The sequence below is a fragment of the Podarcis pityusensis genome, assembly GCF_964106645.2.
Source record: "Podarcis pityusensis genome assembly, chromosome: 14".
Taxonomy (NCBI): Eukaryota; Metazoa; Chordata; class Lepidosauria; order Squamata; family Lacertidae; genus Podarcis; species Podarcis pityusensis.
The window spans coordinates 38,392,568-38,414,779 of record NC_138039.1 but is presented as its reverse complement, the minus strand read 5'-3'; the positions used below and the strand labels follow the sequence as shown (position 1 = coordinate 38,414,779).

The 22,212-nt window shown below is 44.3% G+C and overlaps 1 protein-coding gene across 2 annotated transcripts in view; it reads left to right on the top strand.

Annotated features, from left to right (window-relative positions):
• Positions 1-22,212, top strand: part of ADAMTSL3 (ADAMTS like 3) — a 275,775-nt gene that overhangs the window by 206,484 nt on the left and 47,079 nt on the right. For both annotated transcript variants that reach the window (XM_080980240.1, XM_080980241.1), the window contains 6 exons: positions 3,533-3,662; positions 5,788-5,980; positions 7,573-7,752; positions 9,934-10,087; positions 19,424-20,507; positions 21,955-22,082. In XM_080980240.1, coding sequence (XP_080836366.1) covers positions 3,533-3,662; positions 5,788-5,980; positions 7,573-7,752; positions 9,934-10,087; positions 19,424-20,507; positions 21,955-22,082 — 1,869 coding nt within the window. The remainder of the gene's footprint in view (positions 1-3,532; positions 3,663-5,787; positions 5,981-7,572; positions 7,753-9,933; positions 10,088-19,423; positions 20,508-21,954; positions 22,083-22,212) is intronic.

The following is a 22,212-nucleotide window of genomic DNA, read 5'->3' as shown; positions in this document are numbered from 1 at the left end:
AGAATTCAATTACCAATTTGAATTTTGTGTATATGTTATTGTTCGGTTGGAGCGTGGAGCTGATAACGCCAAGGTTGCAGGTTTTATCCCTGTATGGAACAGCTGTATATTCCTTGCACTGCAAGGAGTTGATCCTCGGTGTCCCTTTCAACTCTACAATTCTATGATTCTGGTTAATGTTGACATTTACCAGTAATTATTGTGGTTGTGCAAGGACCAGCTGGAAATGAAATATAGCGTATGTGATACAAGGCTTGGTTTTGGGCCTTACAGTCATTGTGTGACAAGTGTAAATAATGGAAGTGAGGGTGACATTATATGCTGGATGGTAAGCCCAATTTTTTATTAATTGGGAAACTGGAGTATTATGTTAATAATGTTCATATTTTTAAGAGGATCTATGGCAGGCTTCCTCAGCCTTGGCCCTCCAGATGTTTTGAGACTACAGTTCCCATCATCCCTGACCCCTGGTCCTGCTAACTAGGGATCATGGGAGTTGTAGGCCAAAAACATCTGGAGGGCCGAGGTTGAGGAAGCCCGATCTATGGCCATGCACAAAGGGAAGCTCTCTAAATAGATGCCACCAAAGAAAACTCTCTGGAATCAAAAATAGTTTGGCAGGCCACTTGGAGTGCAGCTTTTGCAATCAGTGTGTTTCAACAATAGCATTTTTGTTTATGTGAGATAATATGCTAGGTTTCTAGGTGAACGTTGTAAAGCCATACAAGATTACCCAGCTGTTATGGCATATCCTACTGGCTATCGACCATAGATCATATTTTGATAGAGTTTTAAATCCTTGCATGCATACGTTAAAAATACATATTAAGCTCACCTAGACCTTGATTTCATTTATCCTCATTTAGTGTTTGGTCAGGGATTACGTTCTCCAAAATTGGTTTTCTGTGTATGTATGTGTGTGCCATGTGTGTGTTGAAACACACTTGAAGAATACTAAAAACAAGCAGAAAAGCAACCCTCGATCCTCTGGGAAAATGTGTAATGGAGTGAAATGCACAGGCCAAAAAGGAGTCAGGCCAGCAGTTTATCTAATCCAGCACTGACCTTCTAGAGGCTCTCTAGGGACTCAGCAATCTTTACTCAGCCTCACTACCTGAGGTTCCATTAAGTGGAGATACCTGGGGATTGACCCCTATAGATGCAAAACATGCACAGTGCCCCTGAGCGACAGCTCTTTGAAATATATAATCGGCTTGCTCCGATGATCGTGGTAAGTGCGTTTTGCTGTTTTCGAGAAGCATTGCTTCAGTATTGATGGCACAACATCAAGTGTGGTTGATTTGTTAATGAAGGACAAGGCATCCCTGCCAAAATCTCTTTCCCAAATTGCGGCTTGGGTTGTTCCCTTCGTATGCCATGGGTAATGTCCAGTTCTGACATAATACAATTTTGAATGATTGGGGACAGATGGAAGTGGTTGAGATCCCATTATAAAAATCACTTGTCACTCATATCTAGGAACAAAAACCCTCGCCCATGCTCTAACCAATTACGGAAAGTCATAAAACACACACTACTAACCTGCCCAGGGTGGGGGATGGACATATTCCAGTCCTGAGTTTTTCCACGGAGTCAGCTAAAAATAAAAACAGGCCTTTTTAGTAACCAACAGAGTGTTGAGAAAAGCCTTCATGATGAATTAGGAGAAGAGGTATTTATGGCAGTAATTGTCTAGCTGTTGTACAGGTTTTCGGTTGTTTTTTTAAAAAAGGAATAAAACGGGGTTTTAATATATCCTACCTACACAAATAACAAGGCTCTGGATTTTTATTAGGAAATGCAGTGAAAGTACAAAGGTGCTTGGAACCTTGCAAATCTTTTTAAAAAAGAGAAATATTAAGCTGTCTTGAAATCAGATTTGTAGCCCCTCTGAAGCCTCTAGGGGAACATGCATTGAGAAGGAAGGAAACAGGTTCCCTGAACTATGACCATTTTCGGTCTTGCGTATCACATTAGAAACCCCCTACTCCCCACCATTCCTCATAGTACCAGTGAAACCTCAGTACCAAAATGAACTTCAGCGCATTTCATTCCATATGACAGTGGTAATGACTTCTTGTTTTATTGGGCTGTACATAGATGAGATTTCCAATGCAACTTTACAGCCTGTGGAACGAACTGTGCCCTTGGTTCTCTGGCAGGGCTTTGTATATAATAAGATGAGGTTCACAACTCCAGATACTGTTCGAAACGTTCAGGTCAAGAGACTCGCTGCTCAAGGCCATGTCAGATATTCTGGTGACAGGGCTGTGCTCTAATCGCAGAGAAAGCCAAAAACGAGGGACTCTTGTTTTAGGATGTGGCCTTATTGATTTGTCTAGCTTGGCGTTGCCTCAGTGCTCCAGGGTTTCAGATTAAAGGTGGGCAGTTGTGGTTTAATTATAATATAATATTGACTGGATGCCCTCAGCGGAAGGATTCAAGAATTCTGGATTGGAGTTATTGTATATTGGCAGAGGTACCAGCATGTTGAGAGATGGAGCGAGATTACAGAGGGGAATTCCGGGTGTCTGCCTGGGGCTAATGGCGTCTCTTTGTTTGGGATGTGGCAAATTATGGCTCCTGTGAGCAGAAACTGAAAATGGAATTGCTGGACTGTGGAAAACCTTAAGAGAAAACATTTCATACAGAACTAAGAAGGCGAAAGTTGAACAGACCAGTGGTTGTGAAAGTAAATGAATATTATCTGATTAGCATTGGAATGGCTTATTGATTAATTAAGAAATGCAATGTGATATTAGATGATCAGCACTTTGTGAAATTCAGAGCATGGGAAGTCACTCAAAGATATAAAATTCGGCATTTATATTTGGCTTTTTTAAATTATAATTTGGAATGTTTTAATGTGGTTTGTATTGGATTATTAAATTGGGAAACTTAATAAATATTATATTTTAAAAAGTTGGGCACTTGTTTCCATCCATATCTGGAGATGCCAGGGATCTAAGGTGGACGGGGCCCCCACAGTAGCCTGGACACTGGTCTCTAGATCCCGTTTGTAGCATTTGCAGAAGACAGCTCTGATTCGTTTGACCCTTTAATTAGTTCTCTTTTTTTACCTCCTATAAAAACTATGCAGGACACTCTCTGTTTAAAGAACAAATAACTTTCTACTTAGTGTACTTGCAGTTGCAGATTAAATATACAATGCAGATAGATGTTTCTGAAGTTGCTAAAACATCTTACATAGATTAAACTGCTGCAGACTAACTAACTTGTAACTAGCCTTTATTGGCGTAAGTTAAAACAGTAAAATCATAAAATCATCCAAATACATTGATAATCCAAACACATGCAATATATAAAAGACTAGATAACAACCACTGAATAAATCACACAACTTTAGATTTAGCTTTAAAGATCTTGGCTAAGTCCTTGAACTGGAGTTTAGCTACCTCTGATTTAGATTGTGGCTGGAGAGAATGTGCTTTATATCTGTAACTTTTTCTTACTGTTCAAGATACGTTGCTCATGTGTAATATATCTCATTTTTATATATATAACAATCTAGGGACTCAGGAAGCCATTGCAGTGTGCCTACATGAGCAGACAAAGCAAACTGTCAATGACAGCCTGTGTGACAGCTCAGCAAGACCCCCAGCAATGAGCCGTGTTTGCAATACGAGGCTTTGCCCCCCAAGGTAAGACTCTGCATTGTGGAAACCTGTATTTTTTATTACTGATACTTTATTAGAAGAAATTCATTTATTAAAAAGTGGTGAAAAGAAAGAAAAGGAAAAAACATGAATTAAAAGAAAAATGCTACGTTACATTTCCATACATATACAAATGTGTGTAGTCTTATGATCCTAATACAGTCGTACTTTGGTTGTCGAACGGAATCCATTCTGGAAGTCCGTTCGACTTCCGAAAACATTTGACAACCAAGGTGCGGCTTCCAATTGGCTGCAGGAACTTCCTGCAGCCAATCAGAAGCCGCGTCGGATGTTCGGCTTCCAAAGAACGTTCACAAACCAGAACACTCACTTCCAGGTTTGTGGCGTCCGGGAGCCAAAGCGTTCAAGTTGCAAGGCGTTCGGGAGCTGTACTGTACTAATTTCTTTATCAATAGCCTCATATTCTGTATAAAGTTGCTCCAAATATCATTACGTTTACCTGAAGAAAGTCTGTGTCCATAAGTGATCCGTTCGTATGTTGGCAATATTGTAATGGAAACCTGTCTTAATGCCTGCTTTCAGATAGATCTGTCTGGGTTAGCAAAATGAGCCCCCGTTGTGATGGGACCATGGGCTTGCTTTCTGAAGAAAATGTCAACAGGCTCTCTCCCTCTACAGTGAAAATGGCAAAGACGGCTTCTTGAGACAGAGATCAGGCAGGCCCCTCCCCTTATGCCCTGTGAACAGACTCGACCAAGTGGAGTCCTCAGCCTGGTCCACTCCCTGGTTCTGGCCCCCAGGAGGCCAAGCGCTGCTGCTGATTGGCTCCTGGGGATGCAAGTGTCCTCATCTCCTGGCTGCAGTGTGCCCAACACACCACGGCTGTACAGGAGGATAACTGTTCCCCATCTCCAATGCTCTTGCTGCCTGCAAAAGGTAGCTCAGGAGACACCCCCACCCCCCCTCCATGTCAGGGCTGAATACTTCAAGGGGAGGTGTGGTTAAAGCACACCATGTAGATCAACCATTTGGATGGAAGACCCCCAGTGGAGCTTCTATGCAAGCACTGGCCACAGAAAGGATCATGCTGAAATGTTATTTTGTTTGTTTGTTTAGTCGTTTAGTCGTGTCCGACTCTTCGTGACCCCCTGGACCAGAGCACCCCAGGCACTCCTGTCTTTCACTGCCTCCTGCAGTTTGGTCAAACTCATGCTGGTAGCTTCGAGAACACTGTCCAACCATCTCGTCCTCTGTCGTCCCCTTCTCCTTGTGCCCTCCATCTTTCCCAACATCAGGGTCTTTTCCAGGGAGTCTTCTCTTCTCATGAGGTGGCCAAAGTATTGGAGCCTCAGCTTCACAATCTGTCCTTCCAGTGAGCACTCAGGGCTGATTTCCTTAAGAATGGACATGTTTGATCTTCTTGCAGTCCATGGGACTCTCAAGAGTCTCCTCCAGCACCATAATTCAAAAGCATCAATTCTTTGGCGATCAGCCTTCTTTATGGTCCAGCTCTCACTTCCATACATCACTACTGGGAAAACCATAGCTTTTACTATATGGACCTTTGTTGGCAAGGTGATGTCTCTGCTTTTTAAGATGCTGTCTAGGTTTGTCATGTTATTAGTTAAGACCAACTCAGCTGTCTTTGGCCCTCTCTCACCTAGTCCCAGGCTGCGGAAGAGAGAAGGGAAGCAAGGCTATGCCAGTGCTTCTGCCGAAAGACCAGCACACATACACATACTGGTCACCTAGTGCCCGCCATGCTATCAGGGCTATCTGACCTGTTTCTAGCCCAGACGGCTGTTAAAAGGGCAGTAGCTTTAAGAAGCAGTGTCTGAGCTTGCATGCTTTCCTCTTCCCTCCCCATCCCTTTTTCCTTGTGTGTTGTGTCTTCTACATGGTGAGCCTGCGGGTGTGGACTGTCTTACAGTGATCTTTCTCAGCCGAAGCCTTTTCTGATAGTGGGGTAAAAGAGAACATAAAGTGTTAAGTCATTGAATAAAAGTGTTGTGTGTAATGGAGGGTCAGAGAGAGAGAGAGCAACCATTTATGAAACTTCAGTGGAATCCAGTATCAAAGCAACCGCTTCTGCCTCACCATTCCTAGCATTGCTTACTCAGTCTGCCCTTTGGATAATCTCTCGGAACAGGTGGCAGGTGCGTCCCTGGAGGCAGTGCTCTGCCACTTGTGGTGTTGGCATCCAGACAAGAGAGGTGCGTTGCCAACAACCTGGAGGATCAGTTGTTGGGCCCGAAAACTGCAAAGACAAAAAGCCCCACTCTTTGCAAGCCTGCAACCAGATTGACTGCCCCCCAGTTTGGCACGTTGAAGAATGGCAACAGGTATGATGGGGTTGCTAAATAAACAGAGGCTTGAGGCAGGGATGGAGAGCTCAGGGTCCTCCAGATGTTGCTGAGCTCCAGCTCTCATCGGCCTCAGCCAGTATGGCCAATGGCCAGGGATGGTGGGAGTTGTCCAAATACATCCGGAGGGAGACATGTTCCGCTTTCCCTGACTTAGAGTAACCTCTCAGCGGAGCTCATGCTCAATTTTTAATTCACGGGCTGCTGACAGTGCACTGTTTCTGGAACAGAAGTGTATTCATTCCTCGCTTTTTCAGCACATGATCTTTCTAGATGAAATGAATTATGTGGATTTCAGAGGCCTTCCTGGGTGAAAGCCACAGTCATTAGGCCAGTTTCGCATAAACAACGGATGAAACGGTCAACCTGTTGCTGGGCTGTACTGATTCGGGCCAAGAAACAGGATCACATAACTTGAGTGCTTAAAAAAAGAAAAATGCCTTCATCTTTGTACTCTGAAAGAACAGGCCTGTAGCTTGCAGGACTTGGATCCAACTTCTTCAAAGGCCCAAGTGTCCACAGCAGTCAACAGTTTAGATCACTGTAAAGCGCTGTTTGTGGGGCTACCCTTGAAGGCAGTCCAGACACTGAAGGTCAGGCAGTATGTAATTGCTGAAATGCTGAATGGCAAATCAAAACAGAGTTATAAAACTGCTGGGCTCAGGGGTAACCCATGAAGCGCGGTCCAGGACCGGTCCAGAATCCGAAGGTTCCCCTGGGAGTCAGTCCAACAGGGCTGAGGTAGGACACGAGGCAGGAAACCAGGCAAGGACAGGTGCAGGATCTAGCAAACAGCAATGTTGCTCCTGCAACCTGGGGCAGGGTCCGACAGCCTTTTATCTTTGTTGGGGTAGCAGCCAGTCCTGATCCCCCAGTGGCTCACCTCCCCGTTTCACCCAAAGGCTAGCACTCCTCCTGCAAGTACTCAGGCCTCTCCTTCTCTCAGACCTTAGTCTCTGCAGCTCTCCTGACCAAACCGGTAGTGGAGCAGCTGTAAGTGATGGCCCAGCTGAAGGCAACGAAGTAATCCCCACATCTGGAGCCAGGGCAGGCTCAGGCCCCTGACTCGGCCCAGCTGGTGTTTGTTGCAGGGGAACCTGTGCAGACTGGGACTCTTCAGGATCAAGCCCCAGACTTGGTTCAGATGATGCCTGAGGCAAAGGATCCGGTGCAGACTGAGACTCCTCTGATTCCAAGTCTGAGCCCGAGTCCCAGGCCATCACAAAAACATCCATTCATCCATTTAATTTATATCCCACTTTTCTGCAAAGGCACCAAAAGCAGTTTTCCCATTGCCAGAAACTGTTCTGGGTGTCTATACACTATCAAGCCCAATTCAAGGTCTTAATGCTGACTTACACAGTTTCTTTGGAACACCTGAAAGACACTTTGTTTGACAAATTGTATTTTGTAATGTATTATTGGAGTTATCCATATCCCAATCTCCTTTGCTGCTGTTGCATTTGTTGTCGTCGTTACCTGTAAGGAAAAGACAATCAGTAAGAAGTTCTTAAAATGAAGAGGAAGGTTCTGTGCACAGGCCTAATTTCTGTTCGTCTCCTTCTGCTTAGTGTTCCCACACGTGTGGAGGAGGAACCCAGAATCGCAAAGTGACTTGCCAGCAGTTGTTGATGGATGGGAGCTTTCTGAAACTCGCTGACGAGAGGTGCCACAAATCCAGATTGTCCACTCAGAAACCCTGTGCAAAAACAGACTGCCCTCCACAGCTGATTGTGGGAGAATGGTCTAAGGTGAGTATCTTTAAATAAGAGTGTGCCTATATCTGCCTTTCTTCCACAGCCCTCTCCATTCAAGGTTGGATCTCTACTAGATGCCTTTTGATGCCCCCCTGTCTCAGTTAACATGAACAGCCCTCCTGTAGGCTGCAAGTGCACACAAGTTACCCGTTTGTAGCACAGAAGTGTGGTTTTTCTCTCTTTTTCTAAAATAATTTTTATTGAATGATTTTTATGTTACAAAAAACATTACAACCATACTACCACAAAATATAATTGAGAAATCAAAATTACATACATCAATATTTTGTTTGTTATTTGTTATTTACTGTCTTATTTCCTCCCAAACATTTCATACAAAACACCCACCTGCACACACATGAAAATAATAATAATAGTGAAAATGAATATTTTTCCCCTTTTATCTCACAAAATCTTTTCTTCAGTTTTGACTTCCTGTCAAGTCCCTTCGCATATGTTTTATCTTACAATTGAATGTACACAAAACAATAAACCTTTCTATATAAATTTTCCAATACATTCAGAAAACATAATAAATCCTTAATTGTTATCCACCTCCTTTTACTTCCTTTGTCACTCAAATGCTAGCACGGAGTCAAAACTATTATTGTATTTTTGAACATATCTTCTATAACCATCCAATTTTTCCGCAAATTTTTGCTTTGAGTTTCCTCTGAGTTTGCTGGTCAGTTGAGCCATCTCCACAAATTCCTGTAATTTAATTTGCCAATCTGTTATTTTTGGAGCCTCCTGATCTTTCCATCCCTTGGCCACGAGTATTTGAGCCGCTGCAGTTGCATACAAGAATAACTCTTGAATTTTTTGGGATCTCTTTGTCTAAAATACTTAAGTATGGTTTTTCTTAATACGGAATCATTAATGCTCGTTCTCAACATTTTACTTTCAATCTGGATTGATTGCTCATCCTTGAGCAATCCTTGGTTCCTTGAGAATGTGTTTGAAACCCTCTCGATTAGATTACGCGTTTGAAAACCCTCCTCTTGCAATCTTGGTATATGCCCCCTCACAATGTAATGGTGCAGACACACATACACATGCCCTTCATTGCTGGGACTGCCTGCCTCCTATTTTTGAATGAACACACTGTGGAGTAAGGCAGAATCAATCCGCAGTGCGCTTTACTTTTCAGAATGAAAACCGTTTGTCAACCGTTTCTTGTGCTTTGCGTGTCGAGGTCCCCAGGGCCACCCCAATAACTCACACATCACACAGAATTTTTTGTTTAAGATTTTTGGCATAATTTTGGCCACAACTTTATTGAAATACAAATTTGTGAGTGGTTGCTTAGGCATTGGTTGCGACTATCTGCCCCCACCATGGGGGACAGACTGACATTCCGCACAATGCGAAAGTCAGAATAGGGGAATATACTTGGGGTTACGCGGAGCAGGGAACCTGCCCTCACCCCAAATGCAACCAGGAGCTCATTGCTATGGCCCGAGCCCCCTTGACAGAGTGGACAAGCAATAGTTAGCCCCCAATTCCTTTAACGGAATCCCTTACAGCAGCAGCATTAGAGGGACAGGCACTCAACCTACCAAGGGCAGGCACTCAACCACTTCCCCTCAACCAACCAAACCATAAACCAATGCCTAACCGCAACCTTACAAGTTATGACGATTTGCTACGCAGTAGGCAAAAACTAAATGGCCCCAGCCAATCAGCCAGATGGACAAAATTCCTACCAGGCCCCTGCCCCAAGAGCAGACGACAGCATGACAGGCATAGCAAGGTTAAAGCGAACAACCCTAATTCTGGGGGGGGGGGGGGGATGGGCAATCCAATGCACGGTCGAAAAGAGGAAGCCCTAGCCTCGTGCAAGGAGTTTTAGCATTTCTGGCTGTCAATCAACAAATGGCAACATTAACTTCTTCCCAAAACAAGGGAAGCCCCAATCGCATCAATGGCCAACGAACAATTAGCCCGCCCCCAACTTTGGAGTGTCCTGGCGGCCCCCACCGCAACACGTGCTCTCCATGAAGGAGAACACGCTTTCCAGGTGCAATAAATATGTAGTAGGTCTGGATTGGGTGTGGACTAGGCCGAAGAAAAGAACTCGGTCTCCATTGATTCTAGAATAAAATGTTGAGTGTGCACGGCCTTATGTCAGGTTGGCACATGTGGGACAGGACAATTGCTTCATTTCTTTTGCAGTGCTCTGTAAGCTGTGGTGTCGGGACGCAAAGGAGGAAGGCTACCTGCCAGAAACTCACAGCCAAAGGCCAGCATGTTGCATTAAACAGATCTATGTGTGGCGACCTCCCAGTGCCCCCACTGTCAAGGCCATGTCTCATGAGTGCCTGCAACAGTAAGTGACACATTTTTCCAGGTCCTTGGGAGAAAAGAGCCCTGATTTATTATTGTTACCATACTGTATGTAGGCTATGCTTTACAAACAGAACCATATCTATATATTTTATTTTAAAAATTTTTTGCATACAATATTAATTGCATTCGTCCATAACAATTTCACTATCTTTATAGAGGTTCTTCCACCTCCCAGTCCCCCCCCCCTTTCCGCAGTTTCCAATATTTATTTCTTCTCTTTTCTGTGACCAAATACTTTTATCTGATCTATAAAATCTCCTTTTTCAATACCTTTTATCAAATTATATTACAGGTGCCAATCCAATCCATGTAATGTTTTTAAATGTTTGCAATACTCCTTCATATATTCTATAAAATTAATCCAATCATTTCTACAAAAAATTTGTCTTCTTGATGTCTAATCTTCCCAATCAGTTTTGCCATTTCTGCATAGTCCATCAGCTTCAATATCCATTCTTCTTTCAATGGGGTTGTTTCTTCCTTCCAACCCTGGGCATATATAACATTCTTGCTGCTGTTGTCGCATACATAAATAGGACCTTTTTTCCTTTCAGGATCTTTTCCCCTATTATACCTAATGAAAAAGCCTCTAGTTTTTTAACAAAAGTTATTTTAAACATTTTTTTTTTATTTCATAAATTATTTCCTAGAAGGCTTTTGTTGACTTACAGGTCCACAGACAGCAACACATCTATACCTAGGTGGAGTCCAAATTGTCTGCACACATAAATATCGTTTCTATATTTGATCTTCCGTTTGCAGTGAGTTAGCATTTGAGGATATCTGGCTGCAGTCATGCAGTAGCAGCAGACTTCGGTCAATTTGATATCAGAGTTAACTTTTTTTTTTTTACTTTGCCCTCTGAAAGACAGCCTGAATTTGCATTTATGCACATAAATTAGCACATGCAAATTTTGTACAAATTTGTGTCATGTCTTTCAAGGGCTTAGTAACGCTCCTGTTTTGGATGGCAGGCGGTGGGGACTCAGAAAGATTTTTGGAGATGGGCTAGCTAGTAATTGTTCTCCAGCTCAGATCTGTGCATGAGCAGAATTTGGGGACTTTTACAAGCCCCTAAAGTTAATTTCCAAGCCTGGCTCAGCAGAACATGGCTGCTGTTCTACTGAGTAGCCCAATCTTATATATATTTGCTCAGACCTGAGTCCTGCATTCCCAATTAAGTGTGCATAGGATTGCAGCCTTAGCAGTGTTCCAGTGTGCATAGGAGACAGAAGATGCCTTTCTTTCTTTCTTTCTTTCTTTCTTTCTTTCTTTCTTTCTTTCTTTCTTCCCCTTGTTGCCAGAAATCTTGAAAAGGGTGTCTGCACTTTGCTTTGTACGGTTGGTTTTGAAAGCGCCTGCAAGGGTGGTAAGTGTACATGTAAAATAATAACAAATTAGGCATCTGACTGGTCTTTTGTGCAAACAGATCCCGGCTACAGTCTTGAATGTGCTTGCTCTGGCAGCCGCAGAGCCCTGCTGAGGTCAGTGGGGCTCTGCCAGCATAAGCACATTTAGAATTGCAGCCACTGTGTCTGCTTACGAAAAAAATCCTTAAGTGTCATTACCTTGCATATGTATATGTATAATTCCCCAAACTAAATCCATGTATTCCTTTCGTGCTTTAAAAGGAGGTGAGAGGGCTTTAATGTCAATGACTTAATATTAGAGAGAACTTGGCAAAAACTGTATTGTACACAAGCTCCGGGATCCAGGACAAATCAGGAGGGGTTTTTGTTTTTTACTCCCCCATCTCCTCCATGCCATATCATCATCTCCTTTTGAGAGCTCCCGTAGTTTCAAAAGTACTTTGGCACCAAGTATGAACTCAGCAGGGAGCTGTAGCCAATCCAGGTGAAAGGAAGTGCTTTTTCACACAATGCCATCGTTCAATGATGGAACTCAGCGCTGCAGGATGTGGTGGCGGCCACCTGCTTGAAGAAAGAAAGCGTAGAGAAAGTCATAGCAGCTGCTAGCTATGATGGCTCAATAAAGGTAAAGGGGACCCCTGACCATTAAGTCCAGTCGTGGCTGACTCTGGGGTTGCAGCGCTCATCTCGCTTTGTTGGTCGAGGGAGCCAGCGTACAGCTTCTGGGTCACGTGGCCAGCATGACTAAGCCGCTTCTGGCGAACCAGAGCAGTGCACGGAAATGCCGTTTACCTTCCCGCCGCAGTGGTACCTATTTATCTACTTGCACTTTTTGGCATGCTTTCAAACTGCTAGTTTGGCAGGAGCAGGGACCAAGCAACGGGAGCTCACCCCGTGGCAGGGATTCGAACCGCCGACCTTCTGATCGACAATTCCTAGGCTCTGTGGTTTAACCCACAGCGCCACCCGTGTCCCTTGATGATGGCTCAATAGAACCTCCTTATTCAGAATAATTTCAGTTACTGGGAATAAAAAGGGCTCTCGCCTACACGCCCTGCTTATAGGCTTCTCAGCAGCATCCTCCCTGACCACTGTTGGAAATAGATTGTCACCCCTGCTGTGGTGCAATAGGACTCTTGTATTATTATTAAGAGTATACCTGCACAATGCATGCACACTACATTTTAGATGTGTTCTTTAAAAAAAAATTATGCATACACACAAAAACATGAAGCATTTTACAGCAATCTGCTCTCTGCTTGTGGCGTAGTTTGCTTTGGCATGGGCTGACCTGTTTGATTGGTGAAAATTGCAATGGGGGGTGGGCAGGAATAAAGTTACAGGGCTCTGTCCAACATTCTCTGTCCGCAAATGCAAGGGCTCTTCCACCAGCGGACAGGTGAATTTTAATGTTGTGCAACAGAGGAACCTAATGCACTAGCTGTGCCAGCAGAAACTCGTTGCACAACAGACTGCACAGTAATATTGTGCAACGAAGTCGCCAGCAACCTGCTCTTGTGCAACAATATTCCTCCGGCACAAAACATCTTGCCAGCAAAACAAGCAGGCTGCTAAGTGACTTTAACTTAGCGCTACGTTGGCTTCAACCCACAGAATTTAAGCAGAGGGTTTAACTATATGGCCTCTCAGAGCCCCTTACAGTATATGGGGAGTGGGGAGGGTTTTCTTTGAACCAATCATGGTTCAGAGGCCTTGTGCAGCTGCTTTGGTACTCGCTGCCTGGAGACCTGAATTAAGAGACAGGTTGAAGACAGTTTCCTTGGATCAGGTGTGGGGCCCCAATGCAGGCATCTCCTTGCATTTAATTGCCTTCTGTGGCTGCTTGGCTACATGCCGTAACTCCGCATTAAAAACAAGGCACCAAACAAAATAGGAGCTAGCGTAATGATTGGTTCATACATAATATGAAACTTCTTTTCTTGGACTTCATTGCCAGTTAACATGCCAAGATCCTGAGGTACAAAACACCACTTTAAATAAAGCTCCACGGACTTGAAGGAATGTCCTTGGCGCGGCATTTAATAAAATATTTTCGAGCTGCATATCTCTCTGAATTTAATTAATTGTGGATATTTGTGTGGCAGTGTGTCCAGCCTGCACATTGCTTGGTGGAGAATAACGCTAAAGAAACATGGTTAGCTCCTGCTATTGAAAGAAGGCAAGTCATATGGAGAAACAGAAATGAGGGTGGTTCGAAACATGTTTTGTTAAAAGAAGGAAGCTTTGGGGAAACATTATCTTAATTCAATTTCTTGAGCTGCTTATGGCAAAAGTTTAGGTTCATCTCTATCTCAGAACCATTCTGCACAACCAGCAGGATCATGTGGGCAAGCTCTTGTTGGACTGTGTCATCTCACCAGTAAGATGTAGACTGCATGACTGCTGGTTGTGTGGCTCAGCTCTGGAATTAGGCTGTGAATGGAGAGACAGTGTGGTGTAGTGGTGAGAGTGTCATACTAGGGCTTGGAAGGCCAGAGTTCAAATCCCCACTTGGCCATAAAACTCACTGGCTGGCCATTGACCAATTCCTGCCTCTCAGCTTAACCTACCTCACAGGGTTGTTGTGGGGATACCACCTTGAGATCCTTAGATAAAGGGTAGAATATAAATGCAATATCTGTCTGTCTATCTATCATTCATCCATTCATCCATCCATTCATTCATTCATCCATTCATTCATGATGCTTGTATCCCAAGTTTCCTCCTACTGGAGCCCAAAGTGTCTAACAAACATGATAAAACAGTCAATTAAAGCAATTTAAAATTTTCAACAAAACGAAAAACAATAAGCGGACATTGAATGAGGTTGTATCCAATGGAGCGCTAAGTTAAAACTACTTAACTGTATGCTTGCATCCCTGAAAAGATGTTTCACCAATGAAACGTTGTGCAAAACAATGCATAAGCACGCTGCTGGTGACTTTGTTGCGCAATAGATTGCTCAATCTGCACTACGATATCCTGCTAGATCTTGCTGTGCTGTGTTGGATTCCCCTGTGGCGGAATATTAAAGCTAACTCGTCCTTGTGCTAGTGGGCAGTGAGCCAACGGATGCAGCCTGGTGCTACAATTTCCAGAGTTCCCTGGGAAGAGGGCTTGGTTGTTAAACCACTCTGGGAATTGTAACTTTGCACGGGGGAAGAAGGGTCTCCTAACAACTTTCAGCACCCTTAACAAACTACAGTTCTCAGAATTCTTTGGACAAGTTGCTGTTCCTTAGCCTAACCTACCTATTTGTAAGGATGAAGGACAAATCGCACCTTGAGCTCTTTGGCTAAGGGCTGGGGTATTTCAGTAAAAATAACAATGTCTTTTAAAACCAGTCTTAAAAACCACTTGAGTCGCTTACCTAGTCAGACCAGTCCTGAGTTATAGCTCTGTAAAAGTCAGCAGAGTTACTGATTTGCTGTGCCAAGGATCTGTCCCATGACATCATTGCTACATGCCATTGTACTGTATTAATTCATTCCTCTGCAAAACCCCAGTGATTTGCCTATTGATTTGCATATATTTTTATATTTTTCCTGACTGTCAGCTTTCAGAGCAGCTCGCAAAGTTAAAAACAGGTAAAAGGACGTACTGAAAAAAATAAAATAGAATAAGAACGAGCAAAACCAGATGGAAATCGCTCAGTCATGTGTTGTTGTTGTTTAAAAAAAAAACCCTGAAGAGCAGACAATCAACCAATCAGGGCCAAAGGCCTGGTGGAGTAAAACAGTCTTAACAGCCTGTCAAAATGCCTGTAGCTTAGTGGACACAAGGACCTCTAGGGGAAAGGAAGGACCATAGCTCAGTGGTAGAGCATCTGCCTGGCATGCAGGAAGTCCCAGGTTCGATCCCTGGCATCTCCAGGTAGGGCTTGGAGAGAACCTTGTCTGAAACCCTAGAGAGGTGCTGCGAGTAGGTAATGATGTGCCAGAGGGAACAATAAGTCTCACATCATAGTCATATTAAAGGTAAAGGGTAAAGGGACCCCTGAGCATTAGGTCCAGTCATGGCCGACTCTGGGGTTGTGGCGCTCATCTCGCTTTATTGGCCGAGGGAGCCAGCGTACAGCTTCCAGGTCATGTGGCCAGCATGACTAAGCCGCTTCTGGCGAACCAGAGCAGCGCACAGAAACACCATTTACCTTCCCGCTGGAGTGGTACCTATTTACTTGCACTTTGACGTGCTTTCGAACTGCTAGGTTGGCAGGAGCTGGGACCGAGCAACTGGAGCTCACCCTGTCGTGGGGATTCGAACCGCCGACCTTCTGATCGGCAAGTCCTAGGCTCTGTGGTTTAACCCACATCGCCACCCGCATCCCACAGTTATATTAGAAGCATTAAAAAAAAAAAAAAAGCTCCCAAGTTCCTGGTCTTGATCCAGAGTTAGGGAAAGGGGGAGAAATGAATTCAGTTCAAATTTAAAGGCCAGCACACCCAATTTGCAAACCATACACGAAAACTGAAACACAGCTGTTCCTCAGAATTTGCACTTCTCCAAATCTTGGCAATGCACTTATCTAGCCAAGTAATATATACAATGAGGCATACACTAGGGTAGAGGAGATATTATGCATTAACAAAAGTAAAATATAAAAATGTGTTATATTAGGGAGGGGGACTGCTTTACAAAGATATGTATATTAGGGGAAATCTGCACTAAAATGCTGGTGAATTTTCACAAGGACATGTTTTTTTTTAAAAAAATTGCAAGCTGATGTGCGAATGTGGAGAACCAAATTTAAGATTAGAAAATGGGGAACCGGAATCGATCTGTTCGCCCGTCCCTATACAGAGCACAGTTGCTGCGCTTCCGCCACTTTAAAGGAAAAAAATGTGCTTTGTGGAATTGGCAAAGTTAACAGCAAAAATAAGAGAACTTAATGGTGATTGTTTTGTGGAAGAATGGAAGCCTTTTTCGGACTATTTACAGAAGTATTATAGTATGATGAGTTTGTGAGCAGAATTTAAACTATGAGCCACAGAAGAAATTAGAGGTATTGTGGTTTTAAGACAGAGAAGACAGGGTGTAGCAAGGGGAAGCAATTAAAAAAACACCCAGGAAAACAGGGTGGGAAGTTGATAAAACAAAAGAAAAAATATTGTGTATTGGAATGTATAGGTGATTTTTTTTAAAATTTAATGAAATGTAACTGGAAAAAGGAGAAAAAATACACTCTGAGGGAGAAAAGGCCTTTTTTGCCCGAACCCATGGAAGTTCTGCAGGGTGAGCTGGACAAAACTACTTATCTGGTGTCAAGCTACCTCGTTCCACAACTCTGGAGTTACAACTGAGATTTTCTGTGTTCCACATCACTGCCAACCACACCTGGGATGGCAGCGAGGAGCAAAGCACAGCCTCTTCCAAAGATGTTGAGAAGTGGTTGTTTTATGGGGCATTACAACGCACCTGCCAACACAGAATATAGACCTAATACCTGTCCTTCTGCTTCCCAAATGGAATGTGTTTTTCTTTCTCTCATACAAGCCACCTGTGCAAATGCAGTAGACCTACCGACTGACATGGCCCTGCTTTGCCAAAGAGAAAAAATCCAGCCCAGTCTGTCTTTAAAATAAAGGGATGAAGGGTGGGAGGAGAATGACCAAGCAGCTTTGCCGTTTAGATGCTTTCATGCATATTCATAGCTATGTATCGCATTGATACTTGGTTGGAATAGTTTGGAGTAAGCCCAGGACAGCTAAAACATGTTTTAATTTTTAAGTCACACTTGCTCTCCATGCATTCTGGACTTTTGGAAATGGAAATGGGGACAACTTAAATGCTGGAGCATTTCCATTGAGACAAATATTTTGAACTGCATCGTTATTATGATAAAGTGCACTTCTTTCAATAAACTCAGAACCTGAGGCAATTTATTTCTTGTGCAGAAATGAAACAGCTGACTGCGGCTTGATAAATACACAAGCCTTAAATCAGCTGTTGTCCTCATTGGCCATAACTGACCAGCCAAGACATTAATTCACTAGAGAGATTCCCAGTCAGTAGTGGGAATGCATGTGGAAATGTGGCAATAAAAGTATATAGCAGATGAGTGGATGAGGGAAAGTGAGTCCCAGTTTACTTTCCCAGATTGCTTTGCCTACCTTTGCATGCTTTGGCTCCTTGCTTCCCGCTCTGTCTCTCGGTGCTCATTTTCATCCCTAGCTTCCCACATTCTGAACTGTCCCCCACTTTCATTTCTGGCAGGTAACTGTGCTGGTTATTACTCATCACTGCATGCCCATGTTCATATTTGGTCCTTTATTTCCAAGTCTGTTAAGCATGGAAAACTTGGTCTGAGTTGTGTTGGTTGCTGAGCATGCAAATAGGTCTGAGATGAAGGCACGTATTTAATAGCTACTGATGTCACAAAACACACCAGCGGCTTTATGAAATAGAGGGGAAAGGGGAAATTCTCAATTCAGAAGGCATGTGGGGGCACAGTGTTTCCTAATGTGCTTCCATGCTGTTGCTGCTGTTTTAAAACTCCCTGTATGAAGAAAGCTAGCTTCCTACACATGTTACTGTTTTTTGCCCAAATCACAGATGAATATACAAAGATCTTCAGATACTCCAGATGTGAACTGATATTTGAGTCTTATGGTGCAATTCTCACTTAGAAGTAAATCCCGTGGAAATTAGCGAGACTTGATTCTAAGTACTGTATTTTTCCATCTATAAGACGCCCCCGTGTATAAGGCAACCCCTATGTTTTGAGCCCAAAATTAAGAAAGAAATATTTAAAACGTAAAACAGTGAGGCAAGCTGTGTAATTGCGGCTGCTCCTGTCAGCCTGCCCTGGGTGCCATCACTGAGCTCCTTGCAGGGAGGGGTGGGGCACACCGCGGGGCCTCCATAGTCTGGCTGCCCCCTCCCATTCAGCCGCCCTACAGCTAGAAGAACTATCTTCCCACCCCTCATGTTTTTCTAGGGACGGGTGATGGGTGGAAACATATGGTTCACTGCTTCCCCCAATCTGTCAAAATGAAGGGGGAAGGGGGCAGGAGATCGGGGGAGGCTCGGGGGCGCGGGCGGGTGGCGCACCGTTGCCCAGGAGGGGTGCAAGGCGTGCAGTTTCTCTGCTGGGCAAGGCATGGAGGAGGGAGATGACTTCAATCCCCTCAGCCAACTGGAGCGGCGGCGGAGCCAGGCAGCTGAGCATGAGGGAGAGTGTGAACGAGAGTGTCCCCGACGGCCGGGAACTGTAGAAGTCAAATAATTTTTTTTCTGCTCCACTCTCAAACATCCAGGGGAGCGAACTGCACTCTGCCCCTTGGGCGTGCGCAGGCTCAGCACTGCCTCCCCCCCCCCAGTTGTAGGGCAGCTGAGTGGGAGGGGGTGGGCAGACTCTGGAGGTCCCTCAGTGCACCCCTCTCCTGTGAGGAGCTGCAACAGCCAGAGCATGTATGGCAGCATGTACGGTATTTATTTGTATACAGTGGTACCTCGGTTTTAAGTACTTAATTCATTCTGGAGGTCCGTTCTTAACCTGAAACTGTTCTTACCCTGAAGCACCACTTTAGCTAATGGAGCCTCCTGCTGCTGCCGCACTGCCGGAGCACGATTTCTGTTCTCATCCTGAAGCAAAGTTCTTAACCCGAGGTACTATTTCTGGGTTAGCGGAGTCTGTAACCTGAAGCGCATGTAACCCGAGGTACTACTGTATTTAATTGCAGCGTTCCGTGTATAAGACTACCCCCAATTTTAAACTTTAAAAATTTGGGGGGAAACCTCGTCTTATACATGGGAAAATACAGCAAGTTTGCTGGGGATTAGGATATCGATCTACCAAGTTCAATATTCTGTTGAGACAAACAATGACTGGAAGCACTTCTGGGTAAATGAGGTTTGCAGAAATGAAACAAACATCGATGGGAAAGAAACTGGTCAAATGTGTCGCCCCACCTCCACCCACCCCCACTATGACTTTATCATTTCAGAGATGAAACCTAAACTTTTTGGGAAATATGCTTCCCTTGGACCACAGATCCTCAGCATCCACAGAGTCTACATACAAACAAGGCAAGAGAAGCGCATAAATTTTACTATCGGAAGCCGAGCTTACCTGCTTCCGAAAACATCTGTTGTCATTAAGTGCCCCGTCCGGAGGTTCCAAAAGTCGCTTATCCAATGGGAGAAAGACGGGCAGCACCTCCAGATCTCTAAGCGACTTGGCGTCACTAAATCGGGATCGCTCAAGGTCAGCAGTCTTGAGGCTTCGGATATCGGGGTGTACAAGTGTATTGCAGGCTCGGCGCAGGAGACGTTTGTCCTTAAGCTCATCGGCACAGACAACAAGCTGATAGAACCGCCCGCTTTTGGTAAGCACACAGGTGAGAGCGGCAGCACAGAGCGCAACGAGGCCAACAGCTTTGGAGCGAAGTGGCACAAAATGAGTCAGATGTGGCAACTGTGGAGCCAGAAGAGCGAGCAGTATCTGGGCGACGGGCAGGTGAACGACCAGCCTTTTCTGCGACACCTGGAAACTCACACGAGAAATTCAGCAGAAGAACGTGGCTCTCGTGAATTCAAAAATAAGCGGCTGGAGGCAGTGGTTCTCCCCGGTGCCTACAGTATGGATACCGTACATTTCGAGGAGCTGATAAAGAATTTGAGTCACCTTGTCGAGGCTGGAGAGGTCAATGATGAACTGGCTTCCCAGCTCGTCTACCAGTTGATTGCCGAGTTGTCCAAACCACCGCATTCTGCTTCTGATATACAGAAGGAGCCTCAGGGCAAAAAGCCGCCTTCCAGGAAACCTGGCAAATCTGCAGATGTGCCTGATAATCTCAGCACAAAACCCCAAGGCAATGCATCGACGATGAGCCAAAAAGCTCCAGTTATTGTGAGGCGCAAAGAAGGGGCCAAGATTCTTTGGAACAGAACGGAAACCGTACATATTGGGAGTATGGTCTTTTTGACAAAGGACACCCGTGTTATACATTTGCTTTGTGAAACTGTCGGTGTTAGCAACCCTAAGTATACATGGACGAAAGATGGAATGGAGTTAAAGTCCTTTGAGAAGTAAGTAAAAGGGAATCCATGCTTTTTTGTGGTTTTTCTCAGTAAGTCATGTGATATCACTGTCAAATAATTACAGTATAAAAAAGGAATCAGCTGTGAAAATCCCTCCTCCTTACTCATTTTACTGCATTAGCATTCATTTTGGGCATCAGAGTCTGTTGAGAAGGTAGCCATCGACATTTTCAAAATTAGAGTCCACTGCAAACCCAGCTGTGTTAATGGCACACAGCTAAATACAGTAGGAATGGGAGATTAATTTGACCTATTGTTTACTCAACAGAGTATGATATTCATGAACCTCAGAATTGTGAAGAAATGCAAACCTAGTTGGTGCTTTTTGGCCGATGTAGAGTTAGAAAAGAGAAGCCCAGGAAGATTTACCTGTAGGGGAACAGGATACACACAGAAAGCAACGCATGTGTTCTCCTTGAGCTTGATGCTATAGAATTGGCTTGATACTAGTAAAGGTAAAGGGACCCCTGACCATTAGGTCCAGTCGTGACCGACTCTGGGATTGCAGCGCTCATCTCGCTTTATTGGCCGAGGGAGCCGGCGTACAGCTTCCGGGTCATGTGGCCAGCATGACTAAGCCACTTCTGGCAAACCAGAGCAGCGCACAGAAATGCCGTTTACCTTCCCACTGGAGCGGTACCTATTTATCTACTTGCACTTTGACATGCTTTTGAACTGCTAGGTGGGCAGGAGCAGGGACCGAGCAACGGGAGCTCACCCTGTTGCAGGGATTCGAACCGCCGACCTTCTGATCGGCAAGTTCTAGGCTCTGTGGTTTAACCCACAGCGCCACCCGCGTCCCATGGCTTGATACTAGTCTGCCTCATACTTTCTGCATCATGCCAAAGGCCTATCTAGCTCAGCATCCTGTTTCCCACAGTAGGCAACTAGATGCCTATGGGACGCCCACAATGCAGACTTGCCCCACTGTTGTTCTCCAATGACTTAAGGATGTAAAGAGGCATCTTTTTCATTCTACTGTCCCTTTATTTCATTCAGCGCTGTTTCTATTCTGCTGCAGTTCATCTTCCATCCAAAACTATGTCGCTCATCTCACGGTCCCCTGCAGCAAAATTACATAACTTACGTGTAACTAGCAACGTAAGTTATGTTGTCATTACCTTATCCCACCCTGTGATCAATTTCATATTGGTTGCAGACAGAAAACAACCACAACCGGATTGATTTCCATTTTGATGCTTGGAGAAATAAGTGAACCTCAGCAATATCAGAGTTTGTTGGAATTCTCTGATGCCCCTACCAATGACCTGGGCAAACCATGAGCTAGGTATAAACTATAGGATACACCTTGGGTGCAGCAGCAGAATGACCTGGGAGTTTGGCTTAGTATGAAATGCAAAGCAGGCCAGTGTTGAACGAAATGAATTTTGCTCGTCTCTAGTTAAATCTTGTCTATTCCTTAAACCTTCTGCAGAGTTGTTTTGGAAGACAGTGGGAAAATCCAAATTTTGAACCCCACCAGGAAAGAAATGGGTGTGTATCGCTGCATGGTGGAGAATGACTTTGGTTCTGACACAGAATCTTCTACTCTGTTTTATTCAGGTAGCATTTAATTTAATTGCTTTCCCACTTTCTTTACCATGAACAATTGTCCCATTTCTTTTTCTGTTTCCCCTCCCAAACAGCATGTATTTATTTGTTTATTTGTTTTTATTTCATGCAAAAGGCCGGG